The 18,525-nt window shown below is 32.6% G+C and overlaps 1 protein-coding gene across 1 annotated transcript; it reads left to right on the top strand.

Moving 5' to 3' along the window:
• The first annotated feature begins 674 nt into the window (after window positions 1-674).
• On the top strand, window positions 675-11,563 carry hop (tyrosine-protein kinase hopscotch). The gene is made up of 22 exons (XM_013307519.1): window positions 675-1,142; window positions 1,539-1,690; window positions 2,259-2,417; window positions 3,580-3,757; window positions 4,125-4,279; window positions 4,634-4,726; window positions 4,800-4,919; window positions 5,001-5,149; window positions 5,421-5,555; window positions 5,674-5,801; window positions 6,049-6,185; window positions 6,984-7,181; window positions 7,582-7,732; window positions 8,014-8,152; window positions 8,431-8,505; window positions 8,655-8,770; window positions 9,114-9,347; window positions 9,662-9,814; window positions 9,921-10,094; window positions 10,442-10,614; window positions 10,812-10,961; window positions 11,176-11,563. The coding sequence occupies exons 1-22, from the start codon at window positions 903-905 to the stop codon at window positions 11,312-11,314; spliced, it is 3,348 nt and encodes a 1,115-aa protein (XP_013162973.1). The 5' UTR covers window positions 675-902; the 3' UTR covers window positions 11,315-11,563.
• Window positions 11,564-18,525: the final 6,962 nt, after the last annotated feature.

The following is an 18,525-nucleotide window of genomic DNA, read 5'->3' as shown; positions in this document are numbered from 1 at the left end:
TAGATTTTTCGAAAGCCGACGTTACTACCACTTTAGTTAAGGCTGTAGATTTTGTAATTTCTTGGCTAAAAGCCGTAGAACACGGCATTTGCCGTAGCATTGGCAACATTGCGATGGCCTAAGTGTGTTACCAAAAAACTTTAAACCGGCCATGCATATATTACAAGTCGTACTCGTGATAAATATAAAACAAGTAAAAAAAAATTGAGACCCTAATCAACTTTAACCTTATAAAACTTCTAGGTCTGTTTAAACAAAATTTCAAGAATCCCTTATCATAGTCGATTCATTCACAGGGAAAAATTAACAGCAAGCATTTACACCACTTACATATGACATTTCTATAAATGGACAGGCTATTTCAAGTTAGCGGCCAACCTTCAAGACTAAGGAGGCACTGGAAAAAGAAGAATAGAACGTGTTTTTTCGCTAATTTAATTTTCGCCATTTTGGCGCTGACGGTTGCGGATTATAGTGATGATTAGAATTCGAACTAATAAAAGATATGGAATTAATTGTCAGTAACATCAACAGACGCGGTTAAGTCGAAAAGAAGCAAGAGCTGTCATTTTCAAATTATGACACATCCATTTTTGGAAATCAGTGATCAGTACATCACTAGTTTATCTGATCGTTTAATGCAGCGCAGCACTAATATTTTATATACTCTTTGCGTAGCACCAGTGTTGTGGTAGTGGTAGTGGTGACCTTAGATGGTTTATAAATAAACATTTAGTTATTTAATTGATTTATTGTGTGCACTAGATGTTACTATCATAAAACAAGATGAACGTGATATTTAAATACCGTGACAATATAATACTGAACTTTTTGGTGTAAAATAAGTGTTATCACTGTTGGCGTCCCCAGATTTTTTGTGGTTTGAGTCTACAAAATAAACTATGGCATCGGTGGATACTGTAAAAGTATCGGTGGTAACCGATCGTACCCCTAATATTATTTCTTGTTCAAATACATTTACAGCTGAAGAATTATGCATACTTTTATGCAAAAAGTATAACATACCACCTCTGACGCGCACTTTATTTGCTTTAAGAGTCAAAGGCACTGATTATTTCCTTAAAGATAACTGTCTGGTTCTCGCTGGCTCTCGTGATTATGAATTGAGAATTCGTTTCAAGGTAAATAAAAAAAAAATGTCATGAAATTACAAATTTATTCATAAAATGATATGCCTCTATTTAAAAAGATACTGTTTGAACATTTAATTTTTTGTTTATACTATAATAATTAAGTCTCAATACCTTTATAAACATTGCTTGATATAACTTGTATTTCGTGAAAATATATTGAACTAGCTGTCGCACGCGACTCCGTCCTTGCGGAATTAAAAAATAAAATAGTAGCCTATGTCTTCTCCCAGACTTTGTTCTACATCTGTGCTAAATTTCATCAACATTTGTTGAGCTATTACACTTCATATCCACCTAAACATTCACATTTATAATATTAGTAGGATTAAGATATTAGATGTAAATATGAGCTTTGAGATGTAGATGTAACTAATGTTCATTCAGGTACCAAGACTTGGACTTCTAATAACAATAGATGAGACAACATATGATTATTATTTTCAACAAGCACGGAATGATGTAAATGAAAACAAAGTACCAGAAATTAAGTATCCAGAGCACAAACAAGAATTATTAGGATTGGGCATTGCAGATATGTAAGTCATGATAAGAATTGTTCAAATATGTTATAGAAGACATAAATATTTGCTTATGTATTACAGAGTTTTAGGCAAGTGAAAGAATATGTGTGCAAAAAGTAGAAAGTTAAATGAAAGATTTAATGGATTTGAAAATATAAGATTGTCTAAAAGTTAAGTCCACTTATAAGGGAAAATTACTTGACCCATCCAATCAAGAGTTTCATTCAAGAGTAACTGGGTTTTTACTGTCTTTTATCATCTCAGTGTTTTCCCCTTAAATTGAACATTCACAATAAATAATTATTATGTGTATTTCATCTAATTATGTAATAAGAATATCTTATCAATAATATAAAGTCAAAGTGCATGTTAGTCACTGATAAATTGTTGGAAGTTTATTATGAAATCATATTTTACCCAAAGACAGAAAAATGTTTCATGATTATTTTCAGTTTTTGAAGAAAATTTAAATCTAAATTATTGATATCATAAAAAAATCTTGGTTATCATTGATCAAACAATTTATCCCAATTGAATATCTTTTGATTATATATGGGTGATCCTTAATAATGTCATATTTTAGGACTCGTGCAATTTTAGAAGAGAAGCTTCCTCTCAATGATGTTGTTAGAAATTACAAGAAATATATTCCAAAAGTCATTGTAAGGAGACACGGCCCATTTCCGAAAAAATATGCACATGATTATCTTCCTCAACTGTGTTCTGTGGGTCATAATGTCAAGTAAGTTGTTTAATATAAAATTGTTTATTTATAATTAATATGTGTTGATGGTATTTCCCAAAAATAATATATATAATGATTGATTATTGATAAACTTAAGGCATACAGTTAAATTTTCATAATAATATCCCAATTTTTATAAAATATGAAAAATGTTTAAAATAATATTACCTTGTGTGAAACATTTTGATTACATAAATGTTTCTCAATATAGTAGTTATAAATAATTCTAATAGCATTTTAATGTAAACTGTTTAGATTATTGTTACTACAACTTAAAATAGAATAAGGTTGTAGTTATAAAAAGTGTAGTTTTTATATCCTATTTTTACGTGATATTATGTGGCATGAAACTCAAAGTTTTTGTGAGAAAAAAACTGAACAATCTGTAAAGTTGATGGTGCATAAAAAAGGTATCAGTGCTTTGTGTTCAAATATTAATTGCTTCTGAAGTTCAATATATTACACAAGGTCTCTACAAGATTTTTAGAAAAGGTATAATCCAATCCAATCCATTACAAGAAATGTAACTTTATAATTAAAAATATTCTTAAGGATCAGAAGCAGGGAAAATGAAGAAAAAAAGCAATTTCTTATACACTACTACAGTACTTTTCTGATTTAATAACAAAACTAATTAAATTAAAACTTTGATGATTTTGAAATATAGCATTAACTTCCTCAACTATCAGCGTTAAAATGATTTATTATTTTCAAATGGGCAGAGCTTCCGATGGCTTCAGTGTTTGGTGGCAAGTGTGGTGCGGAATGAGTGTGCGGTCTCTTATAATGGCATCACCCCACCATTATTCTTTAAGTTCCACCTTCAGCTAACAATATCTTATATTTATGATCAATTAATGGTGCATGACACAATACATTTAAATAATAATCTGAAGAACCTTTATAAGACCGCAATGTTTAACCTTAAAAGATGTTATTCAATTGTGGGTTTTAAATGGGGAACTTCCTCAATAAATACTGATTAGTAACATAGGTCAAGACTTGTCATGGAGTTTTGGATCAGTCCTGATGAGAACTTATCACCATTTTCAAGAAAGACATATAAATTGTTTCAGACTCTATAATACTTATACTTTTAAATGCATTGTATGTTTTAATTATTATTTTAATACTTTCATTTATATATTTTTTGTTTCAGCTACGTGAAAAATCTCTATCTACAACAATTATACGGCTTGGCGCCTAATTACTTATCAGAGGAGTATGATAATGTTTTATGGCAAAATGGAGGAGATGTTATACCAGTACGTGTCATCGTGGCTCCCTTTCATCCACATCAACCCGGAATTCGACTCTATAATACCTTAAAACGTGATGTGAGCATACCTGTTACTTGTTTATATTTATACTTGTATACATGTTTATATATGTTTTCTGTTTCATTACTCCAAGCAAATCGGTTTTTCATAGGACATTTTGTATGAATGGGCTCAGCGAATGGCTCTTGTTCAGTAGTAGAGATAGAGAGATATCTTGTTTTACTTTTATATGTTTTCGGATTTTGTATATTTGGTGTCACATGATGTTTAGGTACTGTTAGTTTTTTTTTAGGTTTGACTTAGTCAATTACAGTAAATAAATCTTATTAGAGTTTAGTAAATAATAATTAGCTGACATGTGATACATAGATAAGTGAGTTACAATTCATTGTTGTAAATGCTAATAAAATAAAACAATTCACAGTGGTTTCATGTTTGTACAATAGAAGAGTTAATTTATCTAACGCGAAATGGTGATAATTCTGTAGAAGTGTCTAGAAGAGGTACACCATTGTTTTTCAAATTCAAAACCGAAGAATCACTCTCATCTTTTATTTCAATATGTGATGGATATTACAGGTTAGTACAAACATATTTGTCAGTCTAGCATTTCTTTAAAAAAGAAACCATATTCATCTGTTTTATCTGTATAGGTTTTTAGGCGGTCTCAATCCACTCTTATGTTTTAAAAATTATTGGATTTTAATTCTTCTACTAGGTGTCGCCTGCAACTTCTTCCGCGCGGAATTATAAAAACTTAATTAGTAGCCTATGTCTTCTTTCATATTATGTTCTGTTTCAGTCATCATACCAAATTTAAGTGAGATCCATACAGCAGTTTTGGAGATATCTTCAAACATACATTCGTCAGTCCTTACAGCCAAACATTTTCATTTATAATTTACTTTACAATACATATGAGTTTTTTTCTAGGTTAATGGTAAAATGGACGTTCAATTTATCAAAAGACGACGAGACGCCTTCGTTAAAAGAATTGCATAGGATAAAATGTCATGGTCCTGTTGGGTAAGATAATAAACAAATAAACATATCAATTCTATATAATCAGTGTGCTATATGTCAATGTTATTTTGTACAGGGGTGCATTTTCGTATCGTAAATTAGAAGAGAAACGTGGAAAGAAACACGGCTGTTACATATTGAGACAGTGTCAAGATGATTACAATGTGTTTTACCTTGACGTTTGTACAAAAAACAGGTGACTATTCCTATTATTTATAAATAAAATATGTTATTTAATATTATGTTAAATATTAATATATTACTTTATATATTGCAGCACAACAGAGACCTATAGACTGGAATTCAAAGGACATTGTTACATTTTTAATAAGGAAGAATATTTTAGTATTGAAAGACTGGTTAGCTGTCATCAGAATCCTGAAGGAAGGATATATCTGAATGAATGTATACCACCATCTGAATATGGTAAGAAATACTACTTTTACTACAAACTTTTAAATAGATACTACCTAATCCGGCATAAAAGCAGATTTTTTTTTCTAAAAAACTAAAAAAAAGTCCAGGGTGGACAAGTATTATTACTTAGAGGTATGTAAAATAGATAGTAGCCAATTCTGAGACCTATTAAATATGCATCTAAAATTTCATAAAAATTAGTAAAGCCTACTCGGAGGACACTTTTTCAAGTCCTCTTTGTAGCACCAACCTTTATCACATATATTATAATGGTTAATAGATAAATCCCAGCTGCTATTGTGCGGTGAGCCAGTGAAGAAAGGTGTTCGGATAGATCAAGCCGAGTTGCAGGAAATACTTAAAGACAATAGAAGTCCTAGATGCTTACCAAACAAAGATATACTCCTTTATACAGGTAATATAATTTTATATATAATATTAACTAGAAGTGTCTATAAATTGTGTTATCTGTGTTAAAAAAAATTCCGAAGCAAACATTGTAAAAGATAAATGTCTTTATATTAATTTAATAGGATCCGAGAAGATGGGTTCAGAGAACATAACGGCTACATACAAAGCATTGTGGAAACTGGACGAAACGAAAAAACTGGTTGTTGCTTTTAAAACTTTACAAAGGGATAAAGCTGCAGACTATTTAAAGGTATTACTTAATAAATTTACCATTTTTAAAGTTTCATATCGTATTTTTATGCCTTTTATTTTACTAGAAGGTAAAAATATTGTGGAAATAACTCCAAATAAAACAAATACAAGGCACAATCTGGATATAAAAGTGTGGTAAAATGTGTCGCTACTCTTCCATACATCTCTAACAGCCGTCATACATCCATCCATCCATCTAAACATTCGCATTTATAATATTAGTAAGATTATATTTTATTTTATAGGATTTCATAGAGTTGGCCAGTAAATGGGCTTGTGTACAATCAAGCTCGATAGTTAGATTGTACGGGGTTACATTGAGTTCTCCAACAGCTATGGTATTGGAATACTTGCCGTATGGACCATTTGATGATTATCTACGGTAAGTGCTGGAATTACTATATACATGTATTAATTTTATTATGTTTAGTGTTTAAGTAATAAAAGGTCCTAATCTCTTTCGTAGTTTTTAATTTATTTGTGTAATAAAAATAAAATCTTTTTTTTTTAGAATTCTAAAATCGAACTCTAAGATATGTGTATGGTATTTTTTATAGTGGATGATTTAAAACACAAAGTTGAATTGAATAATTTATTTTGTATAAAAATATTTTTTCTGATATCTGCTTTTTCTAAGAATTCGTTAGGATGTGATAATAGATAAGGTTTAAAAGTTAGAAAATATATTAATTATGAGTGTACTTTACACACGATACAGATAAAGTGAATTCCGCATTTATGTGATTCAGTTAAGCATATTTATTGTAATATTAATAGTCATTTAATTACAAAAAATATGGCAGTTTGTTAATGCCCTCACCATACATTTTACACTTTTAAGGTTATAAATTTAAAAAGTATTTCGAATAGAACACTTTTAATTCCTTTAGTACATTTGCTATACTTTTTTTTATTGCACATCATTCTATCCCATAACGTAAACTAAATTCCACCTAATGACGAAAATATGAAATTGTGTAATGGCCATTTTGTATTCAATTTTGATGTTTCCTTGTTTACAATATTTGAGAGTTGGTTAGTGTATTATGTGCACTGAACTCTACATACGGTATGCCTTTCCTTGGAAACGCTACCACTACCGTTAGCATCAAAGAAAATCAAATAGGCAAAAAATATATGGCTTATAGCCTGTCCATTCAAGGTCAGTGATTGTGTGTAGGGAGCACGGTGAGGTGGTGAAGCCGCTGCAGCTGAAAAAAGTGTGCGCGGGTCTTGCGCGTGCTCTGTGGGACCTGTCAGAGGCGGGCGTGGCGCACGGCGGCGTGCGATGTCGCCGTCTACTCCTCGCCGTCGCTGCACATGATCGTCTCGTCGTCAAGCTCGCTGGACCTACGCTGCGCAACTACACGCAACTAGAGTATGACACTTTTTTTTATTTTCTAGTACACATCAAAAGTGTTTGCGATATTGGAGTACTAGTCTGCTGCGCAGTGCCCTCCCCCCGCATCCCGCTACATCCCAACATACTTAATTTGTTTGTACTCGCGCGATGTAAAGAGCCGCTAAGATATAAGAAAAAAATATTATGGTCAAAGAGTATGTATTATACTATACAGGTGTATTAGTAAATTCATTTACGACTAGGAGGACAATCAATCTAAAGTTTCATAAAATAATATGATGTATTCTTGCTTGTACATCTTGGTTAGTAGCCATTTAACTAAATTTAATAAAATAATCATGGAATTCTGATACTTAAGTTGGTAACAAAGGTTTTACATGTTTCAATTATATAATTATTTTTGTTATTGTTTCAGCGTGCATTGGATACCTGTTGAATTCTATTCAGATTTGAACCTGGCGAAGAGATCGGTCATAGCCGACATATGGGCGTTCGCGACCACTTTGTGGGAGATATTCTCTTACGGACAATCTCCTAATGACACCAATCCGGTATTGACTGCTAGGGTATGTACAACTTTATGTCTAAGTGAATATTTTTTTTCGAGCGTTAACATAGTAAATCTTGGTTATCTTAATTATAATATTATAAATGCGAATGTTTGTATGGATGGATGTTTGTTTGAAGATATCTCCGGAACATAGTCTGGAAGAACACAAATTAAGTTTTTTTTATCTCCGCGTGGACGGAGTCGCGGGCGACAGCTAGTAATTTATAATCTTGAAGCTGAGTTCAGAGTCTACATGAAGTGTTTCGTGTGTATAAAGTCAGTGTAAAATGTGTACAGAGCTATGAAATGGGTGACCGCCTACTGCGACCGGCGCGGTGTCCGGGCGAGGTGTGGGCGTTGATGCGACAGTGCTGGCAGCCGGACCCGCTGCGCCCGCAGGAGATCATGCGAGATATGAACCACATGCTGCATAGAGGTGACACTTTCACATCTAAATCAATATTTGATTCTTAACGACCGAACGACGAATTTTTATTTTATTTACATTGTTAAATAAAAATAGAATTAGTACTCTCTCTAATCAACAGATCTTTTGTAACGACTGTTATTGCGATCTTCAAATAGGTTGATTACAGCTCACTATACATCCCCCCTGAGGGGTTCGGAGCCTATCCTAACAAATCTTAAGAACATTACCATTGAAACCTTTCTTTGAATTTGTAGACTTTATCTAAAAATACTTTTTTTTTACAGAATATGTACCAATACACACATATGAGGAACCAAAGATCTCTCTCGACCATTTAGAGCACGCCGATACTGTTTCAAGTGAGTTATTATAATTATACTGAAATGTTTTATATAAACAGCAATAGAGAAGTATAATATATGCCACTATGAGTTCTCCTTAGTTGTAGTTTAGTATGGCATTAACACTAAGGAACTGCTTAAAAAATGTTTTTCGAATTTGTGTGCAGGTGACAGGTTTATACCGAGTGAGCTGAGCGACGCGGGCAGCAACAAGTCGCTGATATCTGTGGATAGCAGTGTGCCATCAATGAATGGAACCATGTCAGACTCTTATGACAATCCTGTAAGTGTTAAATGTTTAATTTGCACAAAAGTGAATTAGTAGTTAATTTCTTAATGCATGACCTTAACGTAGAGAAGATTAGCAATTATTAGAAATTATTGATTTGAATCTTATTTAGAAAGTCCTTCAAACACACTCCAAAGAACCTTATGGTGTCTTGCACTTCAACTTCATAAGAAATTTTAGTTGATCTTGTCCTGTTAAAATTCGGTCTTCAAAGACGATGAACAAACTGGGGTTATTTATATATATATATAAGTTACACAACAGTTAAAATTATCATACAACCGATAAATTATCCAACAGGTTCATAAAATTAATTAATTGTATTTGGTATATATAGTTCTCGGACAACAAGTCATCGAACTCCTTGGAGAACATGAACGCGTTGACGTACGCGCTGCGGGGCGCGGCGGGTAGCGGGGCGGGCAGCGGGGCGGGAAGCGGGCGCAGCAGCGCGTGCGCAGCGCCTGACGACCGCGACGAGCTCGCCGCCTGCGCAGCGCCGCGCCTCATGGAGTCCATCGTCTCACAGGGCAAGACCTACCTCGTCACCCTCACCAAGAAGATCGGCAGCGTGAGTGTACCGACATTATACATGCTTAAGCTTTGGTCGAGGCTTGTCAAATGCAGGCAATACTAACGTATAGATAGTACATTTGCATTGACTGTTGTCACTCGCCTTCGCCGGAACCAACGTGCACAAGCGCCAACGCGTATCGAACTCACTTGGCGTAGCCTGTGACGGATCGTAAACACTTGATTCTACGTTTGACTATTTAAATTTTCAGATGAACATCAATTTAGTAACATTTTCGAGTGTCACCGTATTATAAAAACGAAGTGGATTTGGCACTGAAATTGTTATAGCTAAACATTGTTGTGTTAAAGGGTAATTACGGGCACGTGTACAAGGGTTGGATGGAGCGAGACAATCAAGAATCTCAAAGGAAGGAGGTGGCGGTCAAGAAACTCACTCGGCAAGCTTCCGAAAGAAACGGAAATTTGTATGAAGACTTTAAGAATGAATTGGAGATTATGAAGGTAGCTTATATTGCTTACTAAATGTTTAAACTTAACTATAATATTGTATAAAACATAGTTTCAGGAAATTCTCTGTATGTTTATTGAAAGGAATATTTGTTCTCAGTCTCTACAGCACATAAATATTGTGGAAATCCTGGGTTACTCGTGGGACCACGGTTCCGATGTGCTGATCGTAATGGAGTACCTGGAGGAGGGCTCCCTCAACTACTACCTCAAGTTCCAGGGTGACAAGCTCCGGATATCGCATCTGCTCAAATACGCCAAGGATATCGCTACAGTAAGTACCTTTATAAAGAGAAAGGCGTTATGGATATGACGTATAGATGGCGCGCGTGTGCTAATTATGTATTTTTGTACTTTTTTGTTTGGAAATAGGTACTCTTTGTAGGGCAATACATTTCCTCTTTTCTCTCATTTTGTAACTACATGTATATGTTTTGGTAGTATAATTTTTTTTTTCGTCACATATATTTATACAACCAAGGATCTTTATCCTTGTTTCTATTATTTCTTTATCGTAGCCGTAGTAGCATCTAGTTTTGAATTTTATTTCTTTGTCATTTTCATGGGATAAATGATGAGAAGGCATGTGAAGGCGGGTATATAACATAGTTTTGACCGTAGGGCATGGACCACGTGTCGGCAAAAAACGTGGTGCACCGCGACCTGGCGACGCGCAACATCCTCGTCGTCAACAAGTATCACGTCAAGATCTCCGACTTCGGCCTCGCCAGGATCATACCCAAGGAGGAGAGCGCCTACAGAATCAAGACGGAACGACTGCTGCCCATTAATTGGTAATTATTTCATACATTTAAAATAACTCAAAGAAGGACCTCGAAGGATCTGAAACTATATATTAGTGTTCCTGTTTTCTTATTAGTTTAAAATTTTATATTTGGTAGAATAAAATCGGACTTTTTTATTTTCTTGATACTGTGGTCGTTGATCAGAGGCGGAAAAATGTATATTTATAAATGTATATTGTATGTAGGTACGCGCCGGAGTCTGCGGTGGAGCCGTGGCACTTCTCGACGAAGAGCGACGTGTGGTCGTACGGCGTCACCGCATGGGAGATATTCTCGCGCGCGCGCCACGAGGTACCCAAGTTCGACGTTGAGCGACCCCGGGAGCGAGCATCATGGTAAACTTTACGCCCTTATATATGCCCTTATACATATTTTAACTTAATGTTTAATTTAATATCCAAATTAAAAAAAAAAACATATTTCATGCACACTATGTATCCAGTTAATAATAAAAAACTTTTAAATTTTTGTCTGCTTTTGTTCCGAGTAATCTCTGAAGCTACCGGACTATTCATATTTTGAAGTAACAATGGTGTATATTTCTTCTAGTTTCCATATACCAGAAGGCTGTCCGTCGGAAATATTCCGGCATCTGATGAAGGACTGCTGGACCCTCGACCCAAACCTCAGGCCCAAGTTCATTGACCTCGTACACATGTGCAAGAGATTTATGGACGAATATAAATGAATTAAAAATGTATTATTTTGAAGAATTATTGCCTAATTTCAAAGTATAGAGTACTAAAGTGGGTGTTAACAACGATTGAAAAAAAGTTATGACAGAGCTTATTTTTTTTAATCGATTCAACAATTTCTATGTCAATCATATTAAAGTATTTATAATTTACAAAGAAAGATTTTATGCCGATTTCTATACAATACGTAAGGATATTTCATGATTTTTTTACGAGGTTAGTGATTGAAATTTTAATCGATTAATGGTAATGAATTTTTTAATTGACAACGTATATGTAAATATGATGGATTAAAAATGCTATTTTATAACTGTGTTACTATGTAATTGTTAATTTCACGTTATTGGTATGACAAGACACAAATATTGTTTGTTGTAGAACATTTTTAATATGTTCAAAGTGGAATTTAACGCAATCGACAGTTGAGACTGACATTAATTTATGTCAATTGAAAAAAAAAGCAATTTATAATTGCTTTTAATTAAAAATATACTCTTATAAGGATATAGTAGAATTCTAAAGGATACTTTAATGTTGTTGCTTTCGAAATTACAACTCGTGCACAACGTGACATCTGATAATGACGTCACAAAATTACACGAGGTCCAATCCATAGTCTTTGTTATGTTAAGCCATATTTCATATTAATATGAGGTCGTCGTAACACGTGATATTTTTTAAGTAAATTTTTAAACCCCCCACTGGTGATATGTAGAGAGATGTGTTTTTAGTACAAAATAATATTGATATTTTCAAAATATTAATTTATTTCTTAAATTTATGACATGAGTTAGAAAATAATTACACTTGGAATGTTATTTTAAACCCTGCTCCCTTCGTGATATTTCGTGTTTTTTTCATCCCCCTTCGAGACACACGTGATTATCGGACGTCCCCTATCCTGAAGATCAATGTATAATATATACAGAATGAATTTTGTTATATTGAATTTTGTGGTTCCTCGAAGCATTTGCCTTAGATATTGTTAAGATTATTTTGTAAATACAATCATGGTTTTGTTAAGTGCAATTAGATGTTTTTGATGGTGGACATGAATTTTAGTAATATAAATAATTACGCTCGTTATGAAATGGATGTAAACATATGTTAAGTCAGGAGATAACTTGCCCGAGTATATATTTTGTTTTACAATGTTAAGTCAATTTTTACATTAAGAGAATATATTGTATACGTTTAATTACGTTTATTTAATTTTGCTAGTCTGACCATTCGGAAATAAAAAAGCGGTATATTATGGAGGCATAACGTCAATAGGCTTAGTTAATGCCCTTCATATACATAATACTGTACTCGAATTTCTGAATGGTCGCACGCATTATTAACTTGAAACCAAAGATGATATTAAATGATCATTTAAAACGTGTTGAAAAATTATAACTATGGCGTCGTAACAGTTTTGTGATGACAATTATATTTAAATATTTTTGGTAATAGTATATTGATGAGGGATATGCTTTAGCGTGCGGGAGGTCTTATGGTCCTCTTCCCCTTCCCACGTATTCTTATGAGGAAGGGATTTGAAGTTGAGGTGAATTTGTCACAGAACATAGGAAGAGGAAACATCCTCTTTCAGTGCGTCTTTTTCTCTTCGATTAGTAGGCATTTGAAGTGACCGTTGCTACTTGAATTTGCCAAAATAGCAATTTTGGCGAATTGTTGTGACCGCTTGCTGTTTTGCCACTTTTAGCTATATAAATAATATATTTTGATTAAGCGTCTCCTTTCAATAGAAGATATATAAACTGCTATGACGTCGTAGGTATATATTTTGTTTCATATATCTGCAATAGTATTTGCAATTTACTATTGTCACAATTAGCTGTTATTGAATATGGATAAGATATATGTAATTTAATTAAGCAGGGAACCATTGTACTTGTCTTAGATGTTGTATGTATGTATTTGTTTTGATTGGTTTATATTTATAGCCTGTTTATATTGTCTATGATATCTATGAGGTTCTATGTAAGAAATAATCTGTGTACTTTTTGAAGGGGAAATAAATTATTTTGAGGTTATGTGAGGTTGTGAGGTAAATCCTGTGGCTTCAAAAGTAAGTTTCTAAGTGAAGAAACTGTAGGTAAATAGTATCTTCTACATAGAATCTCATAGTTAAATGCCATGCATATATTATAAACGTTGTTTAAAGATTTATTATTAATTTTATAATGTAAAACTTATTTAGGATGAAAATGAAGTATTGCGACCATGTTGGACTGATCTTGGGATGAAAGGTGCTAGTTGAAGTTTTTGGGCCTTAATTAAAAATTATGAAAATTTTTATAGTACCTTATGTTTTGACTCGGCCGCCGTATGTTGGCTTATTTTGCGTAGATATATTATGATTTATAAAAGACGAAACAGTGGTTATAGAATAACATAGAACACAGATTACACAATTTTAATGTTTTTTTTTATTCAATAAATTAATTGTTCGCAGTATTTGTTTTAATAAACCCAATTTTCAGAATTTTCAGAAGAATCAGAATCAGAAATCAGAAGAGATATGGTTGAAAATTAGTGAGAAGATAGCTTAGAGCATGGATACAGACATAGGATACTATTAATTCATTTTTTTTTATCTTTTTTTCGAATTTATGCCTTGAAGAGCTGCTTTTTATTTAAATTACTTATATTATAAATGCGAATGTTTAGATGGATGTGATGTAGATGGATGGATAGGTGTTCGAAGATATCTCTAGAAAGGCTGAACGGATCTCGATTAAATTTGGCATACGTACATATAGAACATAGACTGAAAGAACACATATGTGGCTGAGAGATAGAACGTTCAGCTCACTAGAAGAAACACCTCGTACTAATAAAAAATATAATGTAATAAGCTGATACGTAATTAGTTATTGCTTAAATATAATATTATGCTTGTAACTATGTTATTAAAAGAGTGTACGACACTTTAATTTGCGTCATCAACAGAGGAGTGTCAATCGCCTGTCCAGAACATAATAGAGCATAAATTATTAGAACAAAGTCAAAGGTATAATTCGATAGTGACAGGTATAGTATTAGGGTGTCAAGAATTAATTTCTAAATTCGTATTATTACTCACAAAGCGAGTATTGTTCATCGCGTATGAGTTTATCTTACATCGTACTAATATTACAAATGCGAAAGTTTGAATAGATGGATGAATGTTATTACGTATCTCAAAAACGGCTAAACTAATGGGAAAATTTGGCAAAAATGAAGAATAGTTTTAGGAGGAAATGAATACTGTCGAAGTAGACCGTTTCACGCTAGTATGTTTATAAAAGTACGAACTCCACTATATTGACATTTGTATTACATTAATACGTAATATCATCATTGCATTATCTTTATGAAAGAGAGACTAAATCACTGTGTGGTTCGACGACAGTAATTAAAACATTGTATATATTTGATTCTGAAAGTGAAGGAACGACAATGTGTCAATTCGATTTTTTCGACAATGGAAATCCACTATTGTCACTTCAAAATGTAATATCACTATGTAATTATACTCAAGTGGATCAATATGTAAGTGCGTTGCTGTTTCCTGTTATCGTATGCATGAGTAAACTTAATAACGTCATTGCGAACCATATTTCAACAAGGCCAGATAAGTCGCACTATGTATGCGTGTTAAAAATGTAAAATAGTACAAGTCACAGAAACGTCATTTCTAATATCTCTCATCAATGATTCTCTCGGGTAAGGCAGTGGTTGTAGCATGCTACAGTGGCTGTTTCACGCATCGTAGTGAGTTTGAAATTTCACACACATTTCCTCTTGTGCCTTTGGGAAATCAACGAAATGTTACAAGTATAAAATCTATTACAAATAAAATATGACTGACAATGATGTTTCTCATATAAGTTTAATTATTTAATGTAGATTTGATTTACGAAAAAATAATTATAGCGACAATTATTACTTACTTAAGTGAGTCTTGGCTTCCGTCACAAGGCGTTAAGGCCATAGTCAAATAATACTGAACCGATTTTAATTACAAATACTTTAGCTTTAGGTTAGCTCGTTCATTTTGAGATTTTTCAAAAATTTGTAACTTAAGTTATAAACATGCTACAAAATTTGGAAGGAAAGGCTATCAAAGCGCCTATACAATTAAAATTCTAGTGATTAAGTTATTGTTATTTCTACCTTTTTTAAATGAAAGAATGATGAACTTTACTCAGTGAGAGAAATATAATCCAAAACACATGGTAATATTATCTGTACACTTCTATCAATATTATGATACTAATTATATGAACGACTTAAGGTGTTAGAGGCAAACCACACAATTAATTAGTCGTACTATGTCGTTAATGGTTTGGCTCCATCGGGAAAGGATCAATATTTCAAACACCCCGCAGTTAAATTGCCTCTCTTGGTGTGGTTTGCGCGTGTAGAAACACTAAGTAATTTTGACATGGAATATAATTATATCTCTTATGTTGTTTATGCTAAAAATTTAAATCTATTTACAGTTAAAAATATAATAACATAAAATTTGCTTTAATTACCACCGATCGTAACAATGTAAATTAGAATTGTTGTTGCCTTGTCTAATAGTATTTGGAAAATAGTTTACCATGAAAATTACACTAAATATTTTTTTTACAAAAGCTTAAGAATTCGCATTCTGAAAAGAAAAGAAACCTAGGATCTAAATAATGTAATAATAAATTTTTAAGTGACCATCACCAAGGAAAATATTTTCGTTATGAACTATGAATACGGTCTATTTTTAATGAATATTCATATAGTAAATAAACCCTTATGTTCTCTATGTACGTATATCACATGGAAGAGAATTTATTCATGACTTCGAGTTAACCACTAGTTGCCAAAGGATTGTGAAACCATTTATAAAGGAGCTAAAAACTGAACGGTATAAATACAAAAAGCGGCACGGAAAAATTTTCGGAATTCCACTCAATATAATAAACGAAAAATTGGAACGTTATGAGTTAACCATTATGTCTGAAATAAAGACAATTTGTCACAGCATTTATGAAAATTCTATCAGTCTATAAGAATTTTTAATACGCACCGAGTATAATAACATAAAATAAAAAGTCAGAAGGAATTTCAATCAATATTTTATTCTATTAAGCTTTACGAATGTAATATCTCAATGAATTTGATTTCTTCCTCCAATTTTTAACTAACTTTTATTTGTAACTTGTCAAACGCTATAACGTATAAAGCGAAAACAATCATAAATTAAAAATATTAATTTTACATTAAAAAGATAATAGGCGTTCGCAATCCTTCCATCCGCGGTAGAACCCCCTAGGCAAAGAAACATTCAATAAGGGACGTTGTTAATCCTAAAGTCAAAAATGTATGAAGTAACATTCTAAATATCACGTATTTTTCCTATACATTTTGACACATTTTTGTTCATTACACTAGTGATAGCGATTATCAAATATTACATTGTCCACGGGGCAGAAGAATTAGTGAGGTATTCATTGATTCGATAATCGTGTTTCAAATTTAAATGACGTGAAAAGATAAAAGTAAACTTTTAAAAGTTATAGGAGGCACGGGCAAATTAACAACGGCAGATAAGCTTAAATTTCAATCTTCCTTTCAACCGTGAATTGCTTCGGCATGTCAAAAGTTAAAAATGCTTAAGCTTACAACTTCCTAACCCCGACGTAACCTAAAGACTAAAGGTAATCACGATCTTCCAAGTAACACAAATCCGTTTCCGGTTCCGGTTCCGGTAGACAATATTTAATAATCTGATTTTTCGTTTACGCTTTTAACTAAATAGCTTTAAATATTTTTATGATATAGGTGACTTCACTTAATCCAAATATTTTTTTTAACAAATTCCTTAATAATTCGTTAATCAAGAATGAATGAAATCTTTACAAAGCGATACGGTTACGCACGTTTCTTAACAAGCAAGAGAAGAAAGATATAATGTGATGGGGTAAAAGAGTAAAAAAGAGATAATAAATATTGTATGTCCTGCGATGTCTCATGACATTAATTTTGAAGATAACCCATCTAGTTATTCTTTATTTTTAATATGATCATGACAACAATTTAAATACATGACCTTAATTTGATGTCACACACACATCAATTAATGTCTCTACAAAAACAAATAACCCGAATATCTCGAGTGGATAACGATTCTATATTTGTATTTGCTTTCCTCGCTTTTCCATACATATAAATATACTACGGGTATATAAGTGTATACTCCTAAACACGAAATACAGATTGAGTCAATATTGAAATCCTGTTTTAAATATAAGACTGGTTGATGATACTGAATTATTAAACGTGGGTTTCTGAGATCAAAGTTCCCGATTAAAACATATTGTTCTCTTTGTTTTGTTAAAGATATGTTTTATACAGAGTTTTTGGGCTCAGAAACCAACGTTAAATGTTAGATTAATGCTCATCTATCGTGCATTAAATGTATTTGGGTTACTTATAACATAAAACTATCTATAAAATTGTTGTTTGTCTGTCTGGAAGTTACGGGTAGTCTCCGAAACATCATATATGCGGGAGTAACGTTGACAATTTTTATTTTATTCCAGAAGAAGTATTCCAGAAAATGAGTTAGTTGATATCGTTAGCAGCTAAAAGGCGTAGCACATCGTAATTTATAAATCTACGCTACGTGCTACGGTCGTAGCACATGAATGTTTATCAAAGAGATTCACATATACAGAAAAATGAAGTCAGAACTAAAACAAACATATTGAGAAAGTCTATGTGCAAATGAAACTTTAGCTATTTAAGTTATTTCGAATAATTATATTATTGGCTTATGCTTGTTTAATATAATTTTTTAACTGTTTTTCATCTAAAATAACATCTGCGTAATTTAATTTACAGATATTTATTATATTTTATACATATTATAATTGTCTAACCCCCCAAGAGAGATAGTTTCGACATAGACTAAATACGTATAGAGTTCTAGTTAACATCTAATGATATTCCCATGTGTCTATGTTCCTCTTAACTTGATTTCAACGTTTAAAACTAACTACGGAAATTGCTCAATGTGTTTACGTTTGTTAATGGATGTACAAACGTATAACAAGCTAAAAACCATTCGAAATAGCTAATGCGGACACTTTTCGACCGTTTTAGATTCTGACAGCAACCAGAGCTTTTAAAATAATTTTGTTTTACGACTACGATTACTTAATAAGAATGA

The sequence above is a fragment of the Papilio xuthus genome, unplaced genomic scaffold, assembly GCF_000836235.2.
Source record: "Papilio xuthus unplaced genomic scaffold, Pxut_1.1 DF828142.1, whole genome shotgun sequence".
Taxonomy (NCBI): Eukaryota; Metazoa; Arthropoda; class Insecta; order Lepidoptera; family Papilionidae; genus Papilio; species Papilio xuthus.
Note: the sequence above shows the minus strand (reverse complement) of the source record. Positions and strands in the feature narration are given on the sequence as shown.